At 42.5% G+C, this 24,162-nt stretch overlaps 1 protein-coding gene across 1 annotated transcript in view; it reads right to left on the bottom strand.

Moving 5' to 3' along the window:
- Positions 1-16,526, bottom strand: part of LOC311506189 (retinoic acid receptor alpha-A-like) — a gene marked incomplete at its 3' end in the record, with an annotated part of 27,529 nt that extends 11,003 nt beyond the window's left edge. The window contains exons 1-9 of the mRNA XM_084570066.1: positions 15,566-16,526; positions 4,273-4,427; positions 3,692-3,833; positions 2,080-2,240; positions 1,784-1,960; positions 1,463-1,667; positions 1,279-1,346; positions 1,065-1,155; positions 2-64 (exon numbers count right to left, since the gene is read on the bottom strand). Coding sequence (XP_084426192.1) covers positions 2-64; positions 1,065-1,155; positions 1,279-1,346; positions 1,463-1,667; positions 1,784-1,960; positions 2,080-2,240; positions 3,692-3,833; positions 4,273-4,427; positions 15,566-15,764 — 1,261 coding nt within the window. The 5' untranslated portion in view covers positions 15,765-16,526. The remainder of the gene's footprint in view (position 1; positions 65-1,064; positions 1,156-1,278; positions 1,347-1,462; positions 1,668-1,783; positions 1,961-2,079; positions 2,241-3,691; positions 3,834-4,272; positions 4,428-15,565) is intronic.
- Positions 16,527-24,162: the final 7,636 nt, after the last annotated feature.

Raw genomic sequence — 24,162 nt, forward strand, 5'->3', positions numbered from 1 at the left:
TCCTGGATGAGGGGGGGCATGGAGCCGGGTATCTCCATTTTCAGGGTGATCACTCGCTCTGCTCCTGTGAGAAAGACATGCGGAGAGAAAGGTCAGGATCGCAGCACAGCATTCTCAGAAACGTGATTTATACCTTGAATTATAAATGATATTATAATAAAGTGTCAAAAAATACAAAGGTCTGTTGCTAATATGAGTAGAGTAAAAAACACACCGCAGTAAGAAGCTGATTATCATTCAGCTACACTTAATAAATGCTCTCCCTTCCTTTCTTTCCTGGGAGGCTTTTATTGTGAAATCTCGCCACAAAATGTGTTCTACTAAGGCTAGCTGAGAGTCAAGGCTGTTGTTCTCGCAGCTTGTTCTCGACACATCAGCCGGGCAGAACTTTTTTCTCGTGTGGTGTCCGGTTACTATCCTGTGATTGGTCAGATATTGGAAGTGGGCGTGGTTAATGCGGAAAAGCGGAAATGCTACTCTGTGAGCTTTCAGATGCTAATATCCGCTAATCTCTCCTGGGTGGAGATGCTGAATGAACAGGTGATCCGACGGACACGGCCGTCAAAACGACTCGCCGACAGCTGTCGTTTGTCTCCCCGATCTCCCACAATGCTTAGCAGGTGTGAGGTTTGCTGCAGTGGGAGGGGCCTATGAGGACTTCCCCAAAGTTCGGCACTTGAGTAAATTACTTGGCCAAACTTTCTTCTTGTTCTAGCAGCCCTAGAATACATTTGTCGCTTCTCGTGGAGTATGCAAGTCAAAATACGCATAACATACTGAAAAATAGAATGGCAACATATCATACAGTGCAATGGAATATGGTGGAATGTGGTAAATAATGACTAATTTCTACTATAACATCATATAACTTCCAAACAATTCGTGACATTTTCAGATCAATTTAATCCCTAATTGCTGTACCTCGCAATTGTAATACGTAAAGTAGTACTAAGTAAAGTTAAAATGCAATAGATGAAGCCTTCTGCACTGTCTGGAACAATACAGTTTTGGACTCAAACAAGAAAAGGACTCGCTTCATTTAAGTTTGTTTCAACTGGTCTCACCTCTCACACTGATGCTCCTGAGGTCTGTAATTTTCATGAGCATCTTGGGGAACATGCAGGGTTTTTCAGGCCTCCTCCTCCTCACGTAAATCTACAGGCACATAATACATTTTGAATAAAAGCTCAAACCTCCGGTAAAGCTGCCATTCAAGTGTTTTATGATTGCAAATGTATCAACACGTTGATTTCCAACTGTCACAACTTGATGTCAGACCTTCAATGCTTCGAGCAACGGCTCCTGAAGAACGTCCACCTTCTCTGACTCCTCCAGATCCTGACGGTCTGCAGACAGATGAGCAACATAAACAGATTATCTTAACCAGCCTCTGAGTGAATGCATGGCTCAAAACTCCTTTCTGTCCTTTTTATTCCCATCCCTAAGACACCGAGCACAGTACCTCCACAGAGCAGGCAGATGGCGCTGAGCAATCCGGTCTCTGCGTCGTCCATTTCCAGCGGGAGCAGCTGATTGGCGAAGGAGAACACTAGGTCTGTGAGGGGTCCGAACCCGGCATTGTGCATCTGAGTGCGGTTCAGGGTCAGGCCGTCGGAGAAGGTCATGGTGTCCTGGTCCGGGGTGTAGCGGGTGCAGATCCTCAGAATCTAAAGAAAAGGAAGGATTGAGATTAATTCTTTAAAAGGAGACTTTTGATTTACAGCTGTACATTAGCCCTTATGAGAGGTTTGTCGTTTTTGGATTCATGCAATTAAAAACTCACCAGTATGTCAAGGCAGGCCGCTTTGAGCAGGGTGATCTGATCGGCAATGGTGAGCGTTGTGAAGCCAGGGAGCTGCTTGGCGAACTCCACCGTCTTAATGATGCATTTGGTGGACAGTTCGCTGAACTTGTCCCAGAGACTGACATCCAGGGCCACGCGGTGCTCGGAGCTGTTGTTCTGTCGGCCGGGAGGGAAGACACGGGCTCGTCAGGTAAGCCGTTTGTGAGTGATTTTGATGTGAACATCTTGATAAAACAAATATTTGTGTGTGTGTGTGTTTGCATGGTGGCGAGTACCGTGGTGTATTTTCCCAGCTGACACAGGGAGGGGAATGTGTCCTGATGTGCCCGGCGAACTCGTTCGATCATCTGCTCCGTGTCGGCCGACAGGACGTAGACCTCCGTGTCCACTGGCCTCTTCTCTTCCTTCTTTTTCTTCGTCCTGTCATTGCGCACCACTGTTGGCGGGAATCAAGACGAGAGAGTTTAGCTACAAACCACATTCAACATCGGAAATCATCCTGATAGGATTGATACATAACATAAGAAGGGTATCTTAAAGCTTGTGTTTGTACTTTTCAGTCTGTTTTAAGCCCGTACTTGTTTTATTTCACAGCATTAAGATGACAGGAGCTCATCTTCATATATAGACTCGGAAGTGAAGAATACCACAGCAATGCATTATCTCGACTTCGGGTTGGGCGATTACACATTTATTACATAAAGCTTAGGCGACACACTCATTCTGAGACAGACAGGGCGTGTCCAGAGTTGAGTTTGTCACCACTGCTCATTTAGCAGGAAACAGACCGCTGTGTTTTGACTAATGATCTGACACACTCGCTAATCACTGGCTAACCTTTCTTCAACTCGTGTGAAATCATTCTTATCAGAGATTGCAACTGAAATGTTTACACGGGCGCTAAATACACCGATCAGGCATAACATTATGACCACCTTCCTAATATTGTGCAGGTCTCTCTTGTGCCTCCAAAACAGTTGTGACTCATTAGAGAATGGATGTTCTGTTGTTAGTGGGTTCCTGTGGGTTGAGGGGCAGGGGCCTCTGTGATCATCCCACAGATACTTGATCAGTTTGGGATCTAGTGAATTTGGAGGCCTGGTCAACACCTTGTGATGTTTTTCATGTTTTTTTTAGTTGTTCCTAAAGTGTTTTTGTGGTTGCATCCTGCTGGGGATGGCCGCTGCCATCAAGGTGTGTCATTGCTATGGTGTGGGGGTGCCTGGTCTTGTCTAGGTGGGTGCTACATGTCTAAGTAACATCCACACCAAAGAATGCCAGGTCCAAAAGTGTCCCAGCAGAACACTGAATTGTCACAAGATGGTCAATGTTATTTACTTCTCCTGTCAGTGGTTTTAATGTTGTGGCTGATCAGTACAAGGTGCCAATATTTTCCTATGAACCGATTATGTAAATTCCTTCTGGGTCAGGTCAATCTATCTGATTGTTTTCTTATTTTAATTATTAGAGGAATAATAACGTGCACGTAAACAGAGCAAATGTCAACACTTTCCCAAACATAAATGTAAAATATTGTAGAGCTAGAAGAAAGACAACATAATGAGGACTTAATGAAAAGATGCACTTGGAAAAACAAGAATCAGGAATGGACTAAAGTTCAAAATATGTTAGCCTCAGCTGCATCAGTTACAACTTTAGGTAATCATTGTAGTAAAATCCCTGGAAGGCGCTTTGAACATTTAATCTGTGGTATGTGTAACCTACGAATGGCCACCAGGTGGAGACAAATATCAACTTTTAAACTTCACTGTACTTGCACCTGACTGCAAAGCAACTCCAACAGGCTTGAACTTCATGCAGTAACCTGGTTTTAGAAGTTAATCCTTTCACGCACAGGGCAGAACTGCGCGTACGCGCGGTACTCACGTTCTTTAGACATGCCGACGTCGAGGCATTTCTGCAGTCGACAGGACTGACAGCGGTTCCTCGTCATTTTGTTTATGACGCAGACTTTGTCCCGGTGGCATGTGTACGTCATGTTTTTCTGGATGCTCCTCCGAAAGAAGCCCTGAAGGAGAGAAATGGAGTCAGCGGCTGAAGTACAGAAGTAGGGGAACGCGAAACGACGTGGCACTGACAAACTTGAAATTAGATCCAAAACTGGATTGTGTGCGCAACTACTTCAAATATACGACGTGTAAGGAGGCCTGTTCATAGACTAATAAATCATGAGCTCGACCATAAACCCATAAAGACTCACACTGATAGCAAAGTAGATACTAACTGCATGCACAGATCCTGTGTATGTGTAGGATTAGGTGAACCAAAGAGGCTTACAGCTCCTTTAGGATGGTATAAGGTTGCGACCCCTTCGCCGGCACACAAATACTCATTCAGGTTTCCGTTCTGTGGCCAGGAAAAGTACGTGGCCCAGTTACCCAGGCTGACCGCCGTAACCTGGTGTGCGTTGTGTAAGCTCAGCTCGCGCACGTGTTCAGCCGCCTTACCTTGCATCCTTCGCAGGCGCTGACCCCGTAGTGGTATCCTGACGACTTGTCCTGGCACACGAAGCAGGGCTTGTAGATGCGGGGTGGCGGCGGAGGCGAGGGGGGGCTGGGGACGAGCAGGTCCTCCCCCGAACTTGTGCTCTCGGTTTCAATAGCTGAAAGGAGAAAAGAGGTTTAAGTTTATTCAGAAATCCAAGTTTCAACGCGATACAGTAATCCTAGTTGAGCCACTTCTCTAAAGCTCTTAGGGAGCTGTGGGATAGCGGTTAGAGAAGCCGCTTTGGGAGCGTAAGGTTAACCTACATCCTGCATCCATGGCTGAGGTGTTTTGAGCAAGCACCCTAACCACCAAACCGCTCTTCAGGCGCCGCACATGTGGCAGCCCACTACTCTGAGTGTACACGCCAATGTGTGAACGAATGAATGGGTTAAATGTAGAGAAAGAATTTCCTGTATGTTTTCAGGTGCAATTCCATTTAATTCCATGAAATGTTTATAGCAAATTTTCATAGCAATGTAGAGGAGTTAATGAAAGTGTCTGTTTACATTCATGGCTTTGACTTGTCTGGAAAAAGTATCAAGATATACACCGATCAGCCACAACATTAAAACCACTGACAGGAGAAGCAAATACCATTGACCATCTTGTTCAATGTTCTGCTGGGAAACTTCTGGACCTGGCATTCATTGGTGTGGATGTTCCTTAGACATGTAGGACCCACCTAGACCAGACCAGGCACCCCCACCCCATAGCAATGACACTCCTTGATGGCAGCAACCCAGCAAGGTACAGCCACAAAAATGGTTTAGGAACAACTAAAAAAAAAAATCTGGCCTCCAAATTCACTAGATCCCAAACTGATCAAGTATCTGTGGGATGATCCACAGAGGCCCCTCCCCTCATCCCACAGGACCCAAAGGCACCCCCACTATTAACATCCTGTTGCCAGACACCACAGGACACCCTCAGAAGGCCCATGTCCATTCTCTGCTGAGTCACAACCATAGCTTCCACAAAACTGCTGTTTGTTTTTATGATAGCTCTGCTATGCAAACACAGCCACTCCGAAATTCCAGATCAAATGGTTGGGAGCCGTTCTCCATATGGGAGATCCTGATTTTCAACTTTCCTGCAGATTGTTACCGTTTCCCTAGCTTAGCATAAAGACTGTAAAAGGGCGAAGCTGCCGCCTTGACTCCTCTATCAAACTCTTTCCTACTAGCACCTCTAATACACACACGAACATAAAAACAACACTTTGTGACGTTATCCGGGACTTCAAATGACATTTGGTTTTTGTCAGTCAGATTATTAAATTGCACAAGCGACCCCGCTCCTAAATTTAAAGCAACCTGTTTGTAAACCCTGTCCGCCCACTGTCACGGCGTCTGCTGCTGCCGCTTGACTCCAGCCAGCTGTCTCTGCTTCTACAGGCTTTACATCCCAGAGTGCAAATAATTCATTCTGCACTTTATTCCCGTCCAGAGCCTCTATTTTTTTTTTTTTCTGTTTTTGTCATTACCGTAGAGGACACCCCAGGCTCTTTCTAAGCACTCTAAAAACAGACTTCAATCTCTGTAAATCAAATGTCCCGTGTTCTCTTGTGAGAGAAAATCGGAAACTGAAAGGGATAAATTAATATTTTATCATTTCTGGTTTTGAATGTGCCCCCGATGTTTGCATTCATCCATCAGAGTACCATTAGTTCTGTCTTGGTGGACGAGTGAATGCTTAATTTGCTATTTTATCATTTTGATGTCCTTCTTAATTTAATGAGAGTTTCTCGTGAACATGGTTTTAAACTGGTGAGATGGTTCAGAAGTGCACCACTGACAGTGACACAGTACATCAGCTGCAAAACACGGGTTAAATAAAATGCGAGTTTTGCTGCTTTATGGCTGTTATTGGTGTGGACGGCACGCTGTACGCAGCATTAGTCCTCATATATGCTCAAATCAGCACCATTAGATTTTTGTAATTGGACTTCTTTAAAAGCTGGTCGTAAACAGATCTACTTATAATGTTGGCGAGCGCCAGCGGAAATAGTTTGTTGGCATTACTCCGACAGCTGTCCTTAGATTTTTGGAAAACACACACACAGATGGAAAGCTCTTATAATTATTTTTTTTTTATTTTCATCTTAGCGGCCACATTTCAATATGTAAATATTGGTTCGGAAGAAAGAAACTGAAGGCCGGTTGATCGGGATGATTCAGGAGAGGATGTCTCTGCAACATTTCATTTTGTTCTAGTCTCCGCCTTTTTTAAAAAGATGAATACACAGCACTGCCCCCTGCTGGTACGTGGAGGTATTTCCATTCATGCAGGGGGCAGGACAAATCCGATAGTTAGCCGTTGGCTGCAGTCTTTAATCCTATTTGAACGGGATCAGTTTTACCTGGGAACTTTACGTGATTTAGAAATGAAACGCCTACGTTGGTGTTTCATGTACAGCAAACTCAAATTTACTATCTATGATTATGTCGCCTCCGGTCCTTACTTCATGTCCCTCCACTTTCTGAAAGCTTTAGTTACTTTGCAAATTCAGATTAATAATAAAAGTGATGGGACTGTATTTAAATACCTGTCTGTATTTAAATCAGCTCCACCTTTACCGATGTGATGAACACATTACTGATGCACGACTTAATAAAATCCAACATCATCCATCTCACCACTCCCCGTGATTTTGTTCACTTCTGACCGTTTTGAGCTTTTTATCTGTGAATGGCTCAGTGACATCTGGACTTCTCACCCTAACATCTGTCCAAACTTTGATTTATAACGCAGCCTTGACGATTCCTAAATGAAACGAGGCAGAAAAAAAAAAGAAAAAAAAAAAGCCACGAATCAAAGAAAACTCTTGACAAAATTAACACACATTCCCAAATCACTGAGATGGTGATTCTCATTATGGATTGGTTTTATGACAGGATCTCTGTGTTAGGTAATCTGATGTGCAAATTTACTTTACAAATTAGGGACATGGTTCGATTCGCGCAGGATTAAAATCACAGACGAACTCTGCGATTATTACAAATTACAAGAGGTCTCCAGATTAAACTACTCCCGTGTGAACAGGGCTAGTCTGTCTTCATTTGAAAAATCTGATACTGATTCGTAACATCTTTTATATATACTTTTTTTTTTTTTTTTTTTTAAATTTTAAATATATATGCCAGTTCCCGCATCATCATGTTTGATATCTAGGTGTGATCTCACAAGACTGGTTTCACAAAATTAGTTTGACGGAGATCCAATGTTTGACAGAAGCTACAGCTCTAAGAGCAATATGAGGCCAGAAAGACGATGTGTAGCATCATTTTGGGTTTAAAAAGTGTAAAAAAAAGAAGAGCTGTACAAAAGCAAAGACATACGGTATAGTGAAAATGACACGAATCTCTGAAACCAATGAAGACACTAGTTTTGATTATAATTAAGGGAAACTTTTTCAAGGCTCAAACATCTCTTCCCTCGACTACAACGCCCACAAACGTTAGTCATCGCACCTTCTTCAAAACCACCCAAGTCACGTTCGCTAACAGGGGAAACACCGCAACACAGTCGCCTGCGGTCAACACATTTTGCAAATGCCGCAATTAAGCGAGGGTGCCGTCCTCCCAGATGATCGGGCGCGCAGCAGCTATCTGCCAATGTCGCAGAAAGTGCACAGCAAGCGCCACCTCCGCTCGTTCTGCGCTCATTCTGCGCTCGCTCCGTCCGATCTCGTTGTCTTACATCTTGTTCAAAGGCGTCTTCGGATATAATCTGAGCTCTCGGCCCTTCAGATTAACAAACCGGGAGCGTCCACCGTTCCTCCCCTGCTCCCTCTCTCTCTTTCTCTCTAACCTCTAACCTAACACAAACACGCACACGTTTCCCTTCCCCCTGCTTTAGTAGCCATACCAGACATTCCACTATGGAGGAGGTTCAACTCCCCTCCACTGCTCTGCTCTGTTTACATAGAGAGGGAGAGAGAAATGAAGAGATCCTCCTCCTCCTCCTCCTCCTCCATAGCCGTCGTGCCATCCCTCCATCTTCCCCTCTCCTCTATTTGCCTTTACTCTCTTCTCACTGACACACTAGCTAGCAGTTCCCTTAAGCGCCGTCTGACCTCTTTTAAACTTCCCTCAGTTCTTACCCTCCCTTTCCCCCCCCTCCTCTCCCCTTTACCAGGCATCTCTTACTCCATCGCCATCTCTGCGTTTGTTAATCTCTTCCGATTGCTTCCCACTTCTGCTTTAGCGCGCCGGACGTGATGCAGGCAGGCGGCAGCAGCGTGTCAAAACAATATGCACTGCTTTTGCTGTTTTTTCACTTGTGTTCTGGAGAAATGCTTTCTTTTCTTTCCATAAAATTAAACCACCGATGAGGCCTCACAGACTGTGAGAGTACCGGTGACTCATCTCTAAAAGAGGAAGATATCCTCCCATATGAATCATATTAAAATGACCAAAACAGGTTTTCTCGTGCGACGTATCATTTTTTTTAAAACGACGTATACGTACTGAAACTCATTTATAATCACAGAAACTTAACTAGGGGCGTTAGAAAACTCAAATATCAAGTTCAGTGGTTAACCGTTCCATTCAGAATTTGGAACATTTTGTCCCGATAATATGCCCCAACATGCCTCTGGCCATTCAGGAAGTGAGTTCACAGTTCCTTAGAAGAACATCCAGTGGCAGAGAGGTTCCTTCAGCCTCTTCAGCCCAGTCAGACAAAAAAAAAGAAGAAAAGAGCTAACAACTGCACAGTGGGAGAGAAACAATGTGTGATCAGCTGCAGAGATTTAACTGATTTAGGTGTTTTAATTGGTAAGAGGTAAAGGTAACGTTCTAGCTCCGGGGTAGGGGCAATTTATTTTGCATTGTTAGCCTTAGAAACCTTTGGACCTGGCATTCATTCGCATGGATGTTCCGTAGATGTAGCACCCACCTAGACAAGACCAGGCACCCCCACCCCATAGCAATGACACTCCTTGATGGCAGCAGCCATCCCCAGCAGGATGCAACCGCAAAAACGCTTTAGGAACAACTAAAAAAAAAACATGAAGAACAGCACAAGGTGTTGACCTGGCCTCCAAATTCACTAGATCCCAAACTGATCAAGTATCTGTGGGATGATCCACAGAGGCCCCTGCCCCTCATAGGCCCCCCACTGACAATGTCCTGTTGCCAGACACCCTCAGAAGGCCCATGTCCATTCTCTGATGAGTCACAACTGTTTTTGAGGCACAAGGGAGACGTACACAATGTTAGGATGGTGGTCATAATGTTACGCCTGATACATTTTCACATTAGCTAAATTAGCTTGCTAGCTAATACGACGCTTCTGTCTTGTTGTTGGTGTCGAAAATATTCAAATAAGACCATTGCACAGAATACTTGCATGAAGCGGTGAGGAGAAACCACTGTATGTACACACAAAGACAGAAATACGCGTATTGTCGTCAGACTTATAATGCTGCACATATACCTAATTCTGATTCACAAAACTCTCTAACGAGCACATGATTCATTCCCACTCCTGCAATTCTGTAGAAATTGACGTGTCTGAATTGACGTGGAAGTGCTCGCCCATGTTCCTGTTAGACGCGGCTGTGGTAATTCACCACCATTTAACCACATTTAACCCGCAATTCGAATCAAATGGAAATGGGAAGTAATGGCTCGCATGTAAACAGAAGTACTAAAACTGACCGCACGTTAATAATTTAAATTAATACCCGCAGCGTAGGCGCTTTAAAAAAATAAATAAATGAATCTTAAATTGGACACATGTTGTGGTGTGTTCAAGTGCTTGTTTAAATCCTAGTAGATGGGATGTTTTTCATTTTTGGCCATAGTTTTGTCCAAAAACTCACAAATCAAAGAGCAATGGTGGAGTTTTGGTGAGAATACAAATCAAAATATGATTCATGGAGCAGATCTTATTATCAGAAGGAAATTATATTTTCTACGGATGCACCGAAAATTTTTGTCCGAAAAAACGTAAATGCACTTTTGGGACATTTTTGGCCGAAAATTGCAGCAGTTGTTGCTTGCATCATCACAACATCCTGTTTCGACTGTGTTGTTTTGGAGATAAATTTTCGAAATAGTGCATTTTCGGTTTTCGGCCGAAAATTTTCGGTGTATCCCTAAATATTTTCCTAATATGTTTGGTTTAGTTTTTTTTTTTTTTTTTTAATGACTTGGAGCGTATAGGCCAGTTTTTTGGTTTATTCATGATCCGTGTCCTCACCTTAATCTTTTACAAGGTGATGACTTTATTACCATTATATAAAGGCACGGCCATTAAATTGCTTTTGTAGCAGCACTGTGCACAACTCAATAAAACCGAATACCATGCATAATCCCTCCTTAATACCTTACAATTTTCCAAGACACAGACAGTGAATGTAATCAATCTTTCAAAGTCTATTTTTTTTTTTCCATTCCTCCTGGGCAGGGAAACCAATCTGTGTTCCCCGGGTCGTACGAGTTCAAATCCAATAGTGACAGTGTTAAATGTTATCCAGCGCCGGGCTAAGCCGTTAACCAAATCTGCTATAAAATACTGTTAAATAGTCGCCCCAGGAGATCATGGCTTGGTGCCAGTAAAACGGCTCCTGAATAGAGAGCACGGCGGCTTAGAGACGGGGCCTCTCGTCGCTGCGCCGGCCTCTTTACCGCAGACAGGCAGCGAGGTTTGAAAAGTGGATTTTTACAGACTCTATTGAGCCGTTATTTGTTTTGACCGGCCTCTAAAAGACATTCATTTCAATCTAGCAGTAAACAAAGGGTACATTTTCTTTAAGGATTGAATAAGATGTGAATGTCCGCCTTTGGGAAATCAAATTGAGTAATATGTGAAAAATCAAGGTATGTCATAATAATCAACACAATGCTGTTAATCCAGAATTTCCAAAAAAGGAGTCATTGCTGTTTGATTTGCTCACTCTGGCGCCATGTGACCAGGATTTCAGCATGAGTAACATGCACTGCCAAAGTTTCGTGCATATCAGTGAGCCACAGCTTCAACGTATCGTGGTGCAGAAACTGGAGCTGAAGTTTGACACTAAGCTGCAATAATTGGTGGAAAAGTGCATTATTCAGCTTTGATAATCTATTTATCATGATTACGAATAGATTTTAAAGTGAAAATGTACCTTTAAGGGCTTTTCTTTGGTCTTATATTGAAGAAAATGATGATATTTGGTTCTACGGACCAAATGATCCCTTGACTGCATGAGAAAATAATTTGAGTACCAATCATTAATGGTATCCCTAACTAGAGCACAACCAACTGTATTGGTTTTTGATGGTGACATTATATTAGCCAGTATCTTTTAAAAATAAATGGATGCCATAAACAAATTTGCCATTTTTGACCCTTGCGGTAACCATATTTGAAGTGTTACCGCAATTTCCAACGGGACACATCAACCAACCAAGCCGTGTGGTATTAGTATTTACCGTACTGTACTGTAACGGTGTGGGCAACCTCATTTCACATTTCACAAGTAAACCTCAATGAGTGTCATGGGGAAAAAAAAAAAAACACAAGAAGCTCCGGGGAAAAAGAGCAGAGGTGACATTAGAGAGCGGTCGACATGATTAATGAGCATCGTAAACAGTATTCAGGGTCTGTACACATCCTGTGCTCTACTAAAACACTAGTTTATATTACAGATTCAGGCCTGGACTCATGTCAAGGTGTTGGTAGTCATTACAAAAATAAGGTTGCTCAAATATGGACTTGTGCAAGCTCTACTTCCTTTTTTTTTTTTTTTTTTCAAATTCCAGTTTTGCAAGGCTATGTAGCGTTACTGTTTACTGTAGTGGGTGGATGACCTGATTTTAAATAAAGCACAACTCGACTAATGTCATAAAAAATGTTACCGTAAAGAAAAGGCTTCAGGGAAAAAGAGCAGAGGTGACTTTAGATAGTGGTTGTGATGTTTTATGAGTGTAGACAGCTTTCGGGGTGACCTCCGCTGCGCCATGGTGTTTGTCTGGCCAATACTTTCTTTTACGGCAAAGCGGGACTACTTCACAATACCCGGAGTCTGCAGTACATTTTACTAAACGTGTTAAACGGTAGAAAGAAAAACATTCAGGCAGGAGAATCGCAGTTTTCTGCAGACAATTAGACGACTGCAGCGAGATTTTCCCGATTGTTGGTTGGCGGTCAGTGCCTGGGAGCACATGCTAATGGCTAGCGTACTTATTTTGCTAGGTTGCTTTTCCAGTGCACTTGCAAGCTGTGTGCACATATAACGAAATAAATATAAATGGCACGCTCTGAATGCATGTAAGGAACCTTTTGCAGATAAATAATTTGCAAAAGCACAAGACATTTAAGTTAAATCACTGTCTGCACCATCTTTGCTAATTAATGAGACATGTTTCCGAATTAGGTCAACACTCATGTATGTCAACTTTTGTTGAATAGTATCATGAAAAGGATCCTTTGCTCACAGACATCATACTAAAAGATGAGAGTTATGATAGGTTGTCGAGCTGCCAGGCTATTATTATGATCACGTTTGAATAAAAATTTAAAAGGGGGAAGCACATTAATCGTACTTTTTTTTTTTTTCTTTCTTCTTCTTTTTCGGCTCAAATAACTACCAAAGATGTGAGCATGTGACGCGAGAGAGGAAGAAGAAAAAGACATGCCGCGCCAGAGGACTGTGTCTCGAGCTAATGAATTAATAACTAGCTTTCCGCTGCCACTCTTTTTAAGCTTTTATCTGATGGCAGCGCGATCACACACACACAGATACCACAGAGAAAAAAAAAAAACACTGACATGCAAACCATCCACCTCCTCCCCTTTTCACACACTCGCACTCAGGTCAAACTTGGTCAGTATACCCTCACATTCCCAGACAAACTGCGAGTGCAAGGAGTGCGAGCGTCCAATAGACGGAGAGGGAGGTCATTCAGTGCGGAGAAGTGATGACTGGGCAGCTGACACAGGAAAGAAAGAGGCAGATAGAAGGAGAAATAAAGAGAGGGAGAGATGTAGGTCACTTCCCAATTGTCAGTGAGTCATTGCTCTGGATCACACCCAAACACACACACACACACACACACACACACACACACACTATGCCCCTCAGCCACTGCTTACATATCGCTGTTGAATATGTGTGCCTGCCTGCGTCTGTGCGCGGCCTTTGACCTTTGAACTTGTTTGACACTCTTCATTCCAGTCACGCAAAAAGACACACAAACCGAGGGCAGTCCTCCCTGTCTTTACAGCTTGAATTTACGAGCACTCCACCCCCGCCACCCCACCCCTCGCCTTGCCTCTATACGTGCCTCCCTCCTCCCATGTTGTTCACCGGCCGCCCAGAGTCCACTTTGCACTTTCCCACTTTATGACTCCAAGCTCGGATCTGTGCGCGGACGTCACCCTCTCTACTCACCCTAGGGGATACTGTCCGACTCGGAGGCTGACTGTGTCCAACATGTGACGGCGGGTGTGTTAAAGTCCTGTGACACAACATGACTGTGGTGTGCTGTGCCTTTTGCATGGTTAGTTAATCTCAGACCTCCCAGAATCTTTTTGAGCAGGTGTAAAAAAAAATAAATAAATAAATATATCACTTCTTGCGCAATGTCAGCTTGGATAGGCGCCAAGCCTCTACAAGATAATCACTAAAAGATAATAGACGGGAACTATCTGTGTCTTACCGTTTACGTCTATTGAAAGCAGTCAAGCAACAGGAATTATCACAGAATTACTGAACGCCAGTTGCAGTTTAGTCGCTCATTCGATCATTATATTAATTTAAATGGGGATTAATTAAATTTTTTGGTTTGTCTTCCTTTGTTGAATATGGAAAAAATGTTTTGTGGCATAATTACTCTAAATAAAATTTTGCAAATGCTATGGTTTTTGTACAAAAAATCCAAAATTTGGCAATCCTACTTTTTTTTTTTCTCGGGTAGATCTATATTTTTCATTTTTAAATTACACCTTTCCACCATATATAGTCACCGAGCCAAGTAAACACGTACATTAATTTTAACAATGCTGTCAAAATTACAAAAAATTACAAAAATATTACAAAAAATTGCAAAGAAAATTTGACAAATATCGCAAAAAATGCCAAAAAATTGCAAAAAATTACAAAAAAATACACAAATGTTTCTTTAATCCTAACAACAGTTTCATCACAATTATATTAAAATTTGTACTAGTAGTACTCTCACTCTCTGCTTGCTAGTAGCAGTGAATTAACGCTGCACAAAACTCTTGTAGATAAAGTGTACTAATCTGTAACACATACTTTTATTTCAGTAAAACAAATGGTTTGTTCGATAAAATGTTTGCACGCGGTGAAAGAGCACAAATTAAAATGTCTAACACCTCTGTTGTGTTTGCTCGGCTCACAAACTGAAAAGCTAAGAAAACAAACAAAAAAAAGCAATACAGCTCAAAAATGTGGTTTCAGATCGAAAATAGCTGCATACATTGTGCAGCGTGGGGCGGACTAGATTTGGCGCTTGCCAAGAAACGGGTGAGCTCCTGACCTGACGGAGATCATTTAGCTCGCTCCACTTTAAAACACAAACTAAATCCTCAACTTGCGTAATGCAACGCAGGGTGGAAAACACAGGACGGGGCTTTAAATCGCCTCGTAACACTGTCAAGAGGTGGGTCATCTTGAGCCGACTGAGAGGGGGGTTAAAAAAAAAAAAAAAAAGAGCAGCAATTGTTGAATACAAAAGGCCAAGGGACCTGGGAATCCACAAATTGATAGCGTGAGACAAATTGCAAAAAAAATATATATGAAGTATGTCACATCACTACCACAGAGGGCATAACGTGAGAAAAAGAGGAACAGAAAGCACAAGTTTAACTGGCACACTTGCATGTGTGGATTGCAAAATAAAGGCAACAGATGAGATTACTGTCCAGCTTAGATCCCTTGGTGGGAAAAAAGAGAAAAAAAACTCAACTGTACAACCAGTTCACAAAATGCTGAGAGGAACCAACAATACAGAAGAGATTACTTGAATAAAAGGTGAATGGCATGCTATTGTGCAGTGTTCACTTCCCATTGAACACACTAAAAAGAAGTTGTGGGGCACCTGATACAGGAAGAAGGGGCTGGCATGTGTCCCAGTTGGCACCACTCAACGGATGCATTCATCCCCCCCCCCAACACCCCCTCAACACAAGCTGACAAAGTTATCAAAGCGTGAGCAATGGTGCAAACCCTTAACATTATTTAAGAGTTTAAATCATCTGTTATCACTAATGTTTGAGCAAAGTATACATGCGACTTACAGTGGCTGGATCCGCTCCAGTGCCTGCTGGTCACCAGTGACCCTCCGAACGGGCGCTGGAGTCCTCCCACGCCGGACAGGAGTCCCTTCTCCGGCCCGAGCCCCGGAGGTCTGTGGTAGTAGTCCATGCTCAGGAAGGAGCCCGGGCTGGGGCTGCTGGGGCTGGGGCTCAAACCCACAACATCCACGCTTTCGTACATCCCCGAGAGAGAGAGGGAGAGATGGTCGCGTTTGATCTCTTTGTACCAAACAGAGGTGTGGAGGGAGGAAGGGAGGGAGGGAGGAAGGGGGAGAGAAAGGAGAAGAAAAAAAAGATCAAAGGAGGGCGAAGAGAGAAAGAGAGAGAGAGACAGAGAGAGAGAGGAAGGGAGGGAGGGAAGAGTTCACATCTTCATAACAGACTGGAGGAGGAGGAGCAGGGGGAGGAGAGGAAAGGAGATGACCGGTCCCGGTGACCTTTCAGCCCTTGGAGGGGCACAAAGCAGCGTACCGTCTAACTTGTCCTTTTTGTCGTTTTTTCAAAATATATATAGTCCAAATGTTACAAGTGTAACAATTAGAAAATAATAATATACATATATATATATATAAATATAAAAAGAGAGTGAGCAGCCGCGGAAAAGAAACACAGTAACACTACATGACTACACCATCCTCCTCCTCGACGTGCTCGCTACAGCCTTCGGTTGTGCGCAGCTTCGCTCTCGTTAGCAGGTTTTTATTGTCTTTATATATATATTTTCGTCGTGGGTTTTCTTCCAGCAGCTCAAATATATATTATATCATACAACTTGTTAATCCGCGAAGCCACACAGTCTGCTCCTGAACGCCACAGCCCGGACGGTCGTTTCTCTTTAAATCCATGTCGGCCGAGCGTAGCCTCGCGGCGGCGAAAAAGTAAAACGGGGTCCAGTCTGGTTGGTGCTCTCCGGTCGCTCCGGTTCACAGAGTCCAGGCGTTGGGGTTGGTGGGGGTGGCGGGGGAGAATGGAAGCAAAAAAAAAAAAAAAAAAAACGACAAAAAAAACACTACAGCCCTGATATATTCATGTTGGATACGGGCTTTAAACTTGCCGCTGTGCGTCCAAGTAGCAGAATATCCAGAGAGGCGGTGAGGTCGGAGCAGGAATCCGAGACAGTTCGGGTTTGCGTGCGCCGCTTGTTGCTGGTTGTTGTAGTTCCAGTGGCGGTGCAAGAGTGTCCTGTGGTAACCTCCGCTCTGCACCCGACGGCCTCTCTCTCTCTCTCTCTCTCTCTCTCCCTCTCTCTCTCTCTCTTTCTCTCTATGGTTGATGAAGGACACCAGCTGCGCACGAGCTCCACCTACCTGCCCTGCGCGTGCCTCCAAAACTCACCCCATCCTGCAGCATTAGCCTAAATGTGGCTAATACATAACAGCTTTTACATTATCACAGTCAGGCTATTATAATTATAATTTTTGGTGAGTCCATATTCTGTTCTTAAATAGGTCACAGATTTAAAGAACCTGTACTTTACTTATATTTCTTTTTTTATCGTATATTCAAATTTGAAAGTTTGCTTCATAGCTCACCCCTGCCTCCAGCATTAGCCTAAATGTGGCTAAAGTGTGGCTAATACATAACAACAGCTTTTGCATTATAATAATCAGGCTATTCTAATTATAATTGTTGGTCTTAAGTATGTCACAGATTTAAAGAACCTATACTTTACTTATTTCTTTTTTATGGCATATTAAAATTCGAAAGTTTGCTTCAAAACTCACCCCTGCCTCCAGCATTAGCCTTAATGCGGCTAAAGTGTGGCTAATACATAACAACAGCCTTTACATTATTATAATCAGGCTATTCTAATTATAACTGCTGGGCTTAAGTAGGTCACAGATTTAAAGAACCTGTACTTTACTTATTTCTTTTTTATGATATATTAAAATTCAAAAGTTAGCTTCAAAACTCACCTCTGCCTCCAGCATTTACCAATACATATATCTATTTATTATTGCTTTTGTCCTTGTAAGTGGTGAGAGCATGTTCTTAAGTAGGTCAGATATTTGAGGAACTTATACTCTACTTATTTCCTTGTTATGGTATTTTAAAATTCAAAAATTAACTCCAAAACTCACCCCTGCCTACAGCATTAGCTAGCCTAAATGTGGCTAAAGTGTGGCTAATACATAACAACAGCTTTTACATTGTATAATCAGGCTATTGTAATTGCTCGTGAGTCCATATTATGTTCTTAAGTAGGTCACAGATTTAAGGAACCTATTTATTTCTTTGTTTTGGTATTTTAAAATTCGAAAGTTCGCTTCAAAACTCACCCCTGCCTGCAGCATTAGCTAGCCTAAATGTGGTTAAAATGGGGCTAATACATAAAGAAACCCAAACCTATTTATTGTTGCTGTTGTCATTATAAGTTGTGAGAGCACCTAAATAGGTCATAGGTTTGAGGTATCTCTACTTATGTCCTTGTTATGGTATTTTAAACCTCCCATAAATTATGAAAATAAAGATAATATTATCATTGGGTAAGATATTGTTGAGGTACTTGTAATCTAGTTATTATTACTTGTCATGTAGCATTTAAATTATCTACGTCTATTTAAAGTATATTACTGGAATATGAGATATGACTGTGTATATTGAAAATGATTCTTAATCTAATTTTTTCAGATGACTTACAGTTCCAAAAAATGACACTTGGCTGCAGCTGCTTCAATGTACAGGACTGTTTATCCAAAACGGTGCCTCTAAATTGTGCTTCTATATACCGATATATAGACTCAGACGTGTGCAGAGGGTATTTCAAAGGAAAATTAAAGAGATCAGAAATAAATTCAAAGTCTTGGACTGGCATTTCTGGAGGCATGACCTAAATCCCGTAGAGCACCGATGAGACGCTGTGAAGCATGAACTGAAAGCTTTTGCTGCCTGAAACCTGCGGGAAACGTTAACAGCTGTCACAGAAATAGTTGTTTACGTGCACGGACTTTGTCTAACTAAATACAAAATCAGTGATATTCAGCAGAGCTTGAGTGTGTAACTGTGCATTTGCATTTTAAATTATAATCTTTAAACTATATTTACATTATTTTTGCATCACACGGTGTCCTTAGTGCAGAATGTTTGCAGCAGTGTTTATTCAAAATATCTGTTTGCACTAATTTATGCATGTGTAGATGTAGAGGCATATGAGCATCCATTCATGCATACATATACTAACACACACACACACACACACACACACAGCTTAAACCCGTTTTCCAGAGTACATGTCCTTGCTGTAAGGTCTCTCTATATTGATTCACTTCTGGTTAAAATATGAGCCGAGAAACGGGAAACACATCAAGTTCATTGCTGCCCATTAATTGATGCAAGGCATTAAATCTTTAACAGCCGCAGAAGCAGGGGGTGAGGTGAATGTTGGGGATTGGGTGGAAACAAAGAGCAGGAGGAGGATGACGAGGAGGAGGAGGAGGAGGATGATGGAGATGAGGGTTAAAGGGTTAAATGTGAAAGCAGCATTAGTGCCCGAAAGAAAATGATCAATTTTATGATGTGAAGAAATCGCATAGGGCGCAACGGGATGGAAAAGTGTTACACTCCGGGTGTGAAGATTCTCAGTCATCCAGGTCAGGGTTTATCTAAAAACAAAGCTAAAACGAAAGGCAGATGGATTTGTTTGAGTTTTCTTGAAGGCGTTTCACATTTCATCCAAGTGGCTTCTTTAGTTCTTTAGTTTAGGTTAATCTCAGCAACAATCTTCTAATTTCAAATGAGCAACCCTTATCTTTTGTCATTTTTCCAAATAATGAAGTCGCCATTGTTGAAAGTGAAGCAGGAAGTAAAAACAAAAATTAACCACTTGGGTGGCGTTACAGAGCGAGTCAGACTGACGAGTCCACAAGTATAAATGGCTGCATGCATAGGTTACACCGTCTATGTCCCGCAGAGGCATAAACCGTGCTTGAGCCCCAACCCAAGTCCTTTCCCAAAGTGAAAACCAGCCCAAATGTTGTTTGTGTACCTCTGAATATCTAAAATTCAAAATGGCCCCAAGAAATACTGATGGTAGCCAACACATAGACCATGACATTGTGGTTCATATCAACAGTCCAAACAAACAGTTCACGAATCACTATGCTCAGCAGTCCTCTGACAGGCTTGACACACTGCCTGCTCCCTCCCTCTCTCTCTCTTTCTTTCTTTCTTTCTCTGACACACACACACACATATTTGAGTCTTCAATGTCAAACCATCTTCTGCCTAGAGCCTTTTCTTTCCCTGCTTCTGGCGTCTTAGCTCCAAGCATCTAGAAAAAACAGGTATAGGCAGACAGGCCAACGCAGACAGGCCAACAGATGGGATGGTGGAGAGGCAGCAAAGATTGCGCTGTTGTGGTTTATGCATGTGGTTGTGGAAATGTGTGAATGAGTGAGTGGTTGATGAAGCATGAGGGATGACCAGAGGATGGGGTAGGTAAGGGACAGACACATAAAATTTAGGTTATGTGGTCATTTTGTTTCTCCACTTCCTCCCATTGGCCACACTGATGCTAGTATCCTGGGGCTTTACCTATGACCTGCCCACATTTTCGCTAGCTTCACTCGTGTTTGTGTTTGATTAAGTCCAGCAGTTACAAAGAAATGTTGGACCTAAAAAGACCTTTAGTTTGGCCCAAGTCCCATCAACTAGCACGGAGGGGGGTTGAGATTATGACTTATACTGCAGCCAGCCACCAGGGGGAGCTCTTTGTTGTCATGTCGTCCATCTTTTTTACAGTCCACGAACTCGACAAGGATACGGTGACAGCCACATGTAAGCGGATAAGACTTGTCACCAACATCCCAATTGCAAGCATTTTAAGTCAACAAACCAACCCAAAATGAGTTTGTGGATTGCAGTTAGCATTCTCAGCGCTAATAGAAGAGTTCAGTTTTTATAAAATACAACAGACTGGAGCTAGGATTGAACGTATATGAACTGAAGCAGCACACCATCAGATGTGTATCTTTGGCTGCAACAGCGAGTCGATACGATTGACAACACGTTGAAATGGTCAGGGTCATCCCCAGCTGTGGATATTCCCTCTGCCATGCGTGTTGACAACTAGACTTTGTTCAAAGGAGCCCAAAATGACACTGACATGCTGGAAAGGGAAATGAAAATAAAAACAGCCTACCGCAGTCTCACAACCACTATGTACAAGCATCTCAACAGAAAACATCTTGGGGTCAGTTTGGACTACTACACTGAGTTGTTGTGTTTGTATCTGTTGTTAACATAGACACTACTAAGAAAACCAGTTCAGTAAAATAGAAATGTTGCAACTGTAACCACACTCAACGATGACGTTAAAATGTACGAACACACTAGTGTACATTTCCACATCACTGGAGCCTCGTGAGAAGCTAAACCACTGGAAAATAGGAAACTGAGCTTAGCTTAGCTCAGCTATTACAACATATTGTTTCGAAACAAAGACTTAGCGTCTACAGCTGAGCTGGCAGCTCTGTGAAACTGGACACATGCAAAAGCCATCATGCTAACATGCTCACAATAACGGTGATAATATGCTGATGTTCAGCAGGTATATTAGCATAGCATGTGCTAATTATTAATTATGGCGCAAATGTTGTGGAAATTTCTTAATACCAGGGAACAATTCTGCATGATATTTGCATAGTATTGGACAAATTACACATCTGCCTTAATGATGGCACCAGATGAAAAGTCAGGATATAACCAAAGTCAGAGAGATCCATCCTCACAGGACCATTGATGTCTATGCAAAATTTCATGCAATTGATCCAGTAATCGTTATATATTTCAGTCAACGTGGAAGTGGTAGAAACTTTTTTCATTTGTGTGAGATTCTTGTCAAAAACAAGCACTGCTGCAGAAGTTTCAACGAGTCCGTTATTCACGATCACACCGACATTGTGCATCATTGTATGAAAACAGTAGTTTCCTTCCGCACTCCTCTTTTGTTGGTGTCAATTTGAAGTGACACTTTGCAGTTTCCCCTTTCTCCATTCATTTAAGCGCGCATTTGATTCGGTGTAATGCGTAACATTTTGACCAGGCACCCAGCATGAAATACAACTCAAGCAGCAATAAAAACCCATAGACCAAAGCAGAGCACAGAGGAATTAAATCAAGCGCCGTAAAAAGAACATCAATACAAAGAGGCTAGGGCGTTCGTGAAAGAGTGAAGAGCGTGAATGGAAGGGTGTGAAGTGTGAAGGATGAAGGTAAAAGGTTACATCAGGGTTAGTTTCACACTTCACTGAAAACCAACAGTCGTGCTTCTTTTTTTAAAAGGTTAGTTTGAGTGATTTTTTTGTTGACAGAAAAACACCAAAAAGGAATTTATCCTACCCAGACCAGATGTATTTTATTTTTTGCCTGTACCATAGAGTTAAACTTATGTCCAAACAAACACACAAATCATATTCTTGAACCATGGACATGAACATTGCATTTATACATGCATTTAACATTATGACCACCTTCCTAATATTATGTTGGTCTCCCTTGTGCCTCCAAAACAGTTGTGACACATCAGAGAATGGACATGGGACTTCTGAGGGTGTCCTGTGGTGTCTGGCAATAGGATGTTGTTAGTGGGGTCCTATGGGTTGAGGGGAGGGGCCTTTGTGGATCAGGCTTGTTCTTGTGCATCTCACAGATACTTGATCAGTTTGGGATCTTGGGAATTTGGAGGCCAGGTCAACACCGTGTGCTGTCTTTAATGTTTTTTTGACTTGTTCTTGCTGGGGATTGCTACTGCCATCAAGGACTGTCCTTGTTATGGGGTTGGGGTGCCTGGTCTGGTCTAGGTTGGTGGTACATGTCTACAGGAATGAATGCCAGTTCCAAAAGTTTCCCAGCAGAACATTGCATGGTCACAAGATGGTCAGTGTTAGTCACTTCTCCTGTCAGTGATTTTAATGTTGTGGGTGATTGGTGTATGTGTGATATTGGCACAGAATACGGTGTTATGCATGTTTTATGGTGTAGACATTTAGGCTAATATAATGATAAATAAATACATTTGTCTTATTTTTCCCAAACTGTCAAGTCAAAAGGGAAAAGAGAGGATTTCAAATGAAAATGGAGGTGAGGAGAAAACGCAGGAGAATCAGGAAGGTTGTGAGGAAAGGCAGGGAAGACGGGGAGAGGAGATCAAAGGAGGGATCCTGCTTATAGTAACTGTCTCCTCCATTATTCATCAGACAGCTGTGCTGCAAGTAGGTTAAACTTTTCACAGAGACAGAGATGAGGGAAGACAGAGTCATATACCGGTTGGAACACAGGAATAATGAGGGAAATGAAGAGGAAGTGAATGACGACTGAGTGACAAGAAAAATCACTCAGAGAGACAGAAACAGGATGGATGGGTGTGAGGCACACAGAAAGGAAGGTTTGGGGAAAGACAGGGAAGCAGGGGAAAGAAAGATGAATAGACAAGAAGTTGAAAAAAAGACGAAAAGGAAAAGGGAGGTGAATAGGAAGCAAGCAAACATGATTGGACTGAGCTTTTATTCTGTGTGCCCGGCGGCTATGAGAAAAGCATACAGACACATGCATGCTAAGAGGCATTTATGGTTGACATCACACATAACTTACAGTACAGAAACAATCACGCAAGGCAGAACATTTGCAAGCATGCACTGTGTTTAAGCGTGCATCTCATGTGTAGCAGGCTGTGTTCGCACATTTGCAGTGTTTTGTTCGTTGCGCGTCCAGTGCCTTCCCTGTCTTGTGGTTCCTGAACCCTGGTGCACTTTGCAGAGGTGTGGCGGAGGAATAGCTAACATTAGCACCAGAGATAGAAAACTGTATTTTTCTGTTTCATTTAAAATCTGCTGCCCTAAGGACTCTGATGAAAAAGACAGTGTCATCAGCAAAGAGGTTGATCCTGGTACAAATTCTGTTGCAATGTAAGAATATATTTGCCTTGTCTGCCTTGCAATCATTGTAACAGATGAGAAATAAACTATAAAATATGAAAACAATGCATAGAAATATGAAAATATATAAAGGGCAACGCTTTGTCCTGAGATAAGTGTTCAAACTCACAGGGCTAGTTCTCAAAATAGCATCAGGGAGTCAGTTTGCTGCTAACAATACAGTCGTCAGTTTATGGTCTGCAACACTCTTTGTCCCTGATGTTTTTTCTTTTAAATCCAAAATTTGACCAAATAACCTACACCGAATAGGCATAACATAATGACCACCTTCCTAATATTGTGTAGGTCTCCCTTGTTGCCTCCAAAACAGTTGAGACTCATCAGAGAATGTACATGGGCATGGGCCTTCTTAGGGGCGTCCTGTGGTGTCTGGAAACAGAATATTGTTAGTGGGTGGGACTTTGGGTCCTATGGGTTGAGGGGAGGGGGCTCTGTGGATCATCCTACAGATACTTGATCAGTTTGGGATCTAGTGAATTTGGAGGCCAGGTCAACACCTTGTGCTGTTCTTCATGTCTTGTTTTTTTTGTTTTGTTTTTTTTAATTGTAACTTAAACGTTTTTTTTTTTTTTGTGGTTGCATCCTGCTGGGAATGGCTGCTGCCATCAAGGAGTGTCATTGCTATGGGGTGGGGGTGCCTGGTCT

This window comes from Chelon labrosus, assembly GCF_963514085.1.
Source record: "Chelon labrosus genome assembly, chromosome: 21".
NCBI classification, from domain to species: Eukaryota; Metazoa; Chordata; class Actinopteri; order Mugiliformes; family Mugilidae; genus Chelon; species Chelon labrosus.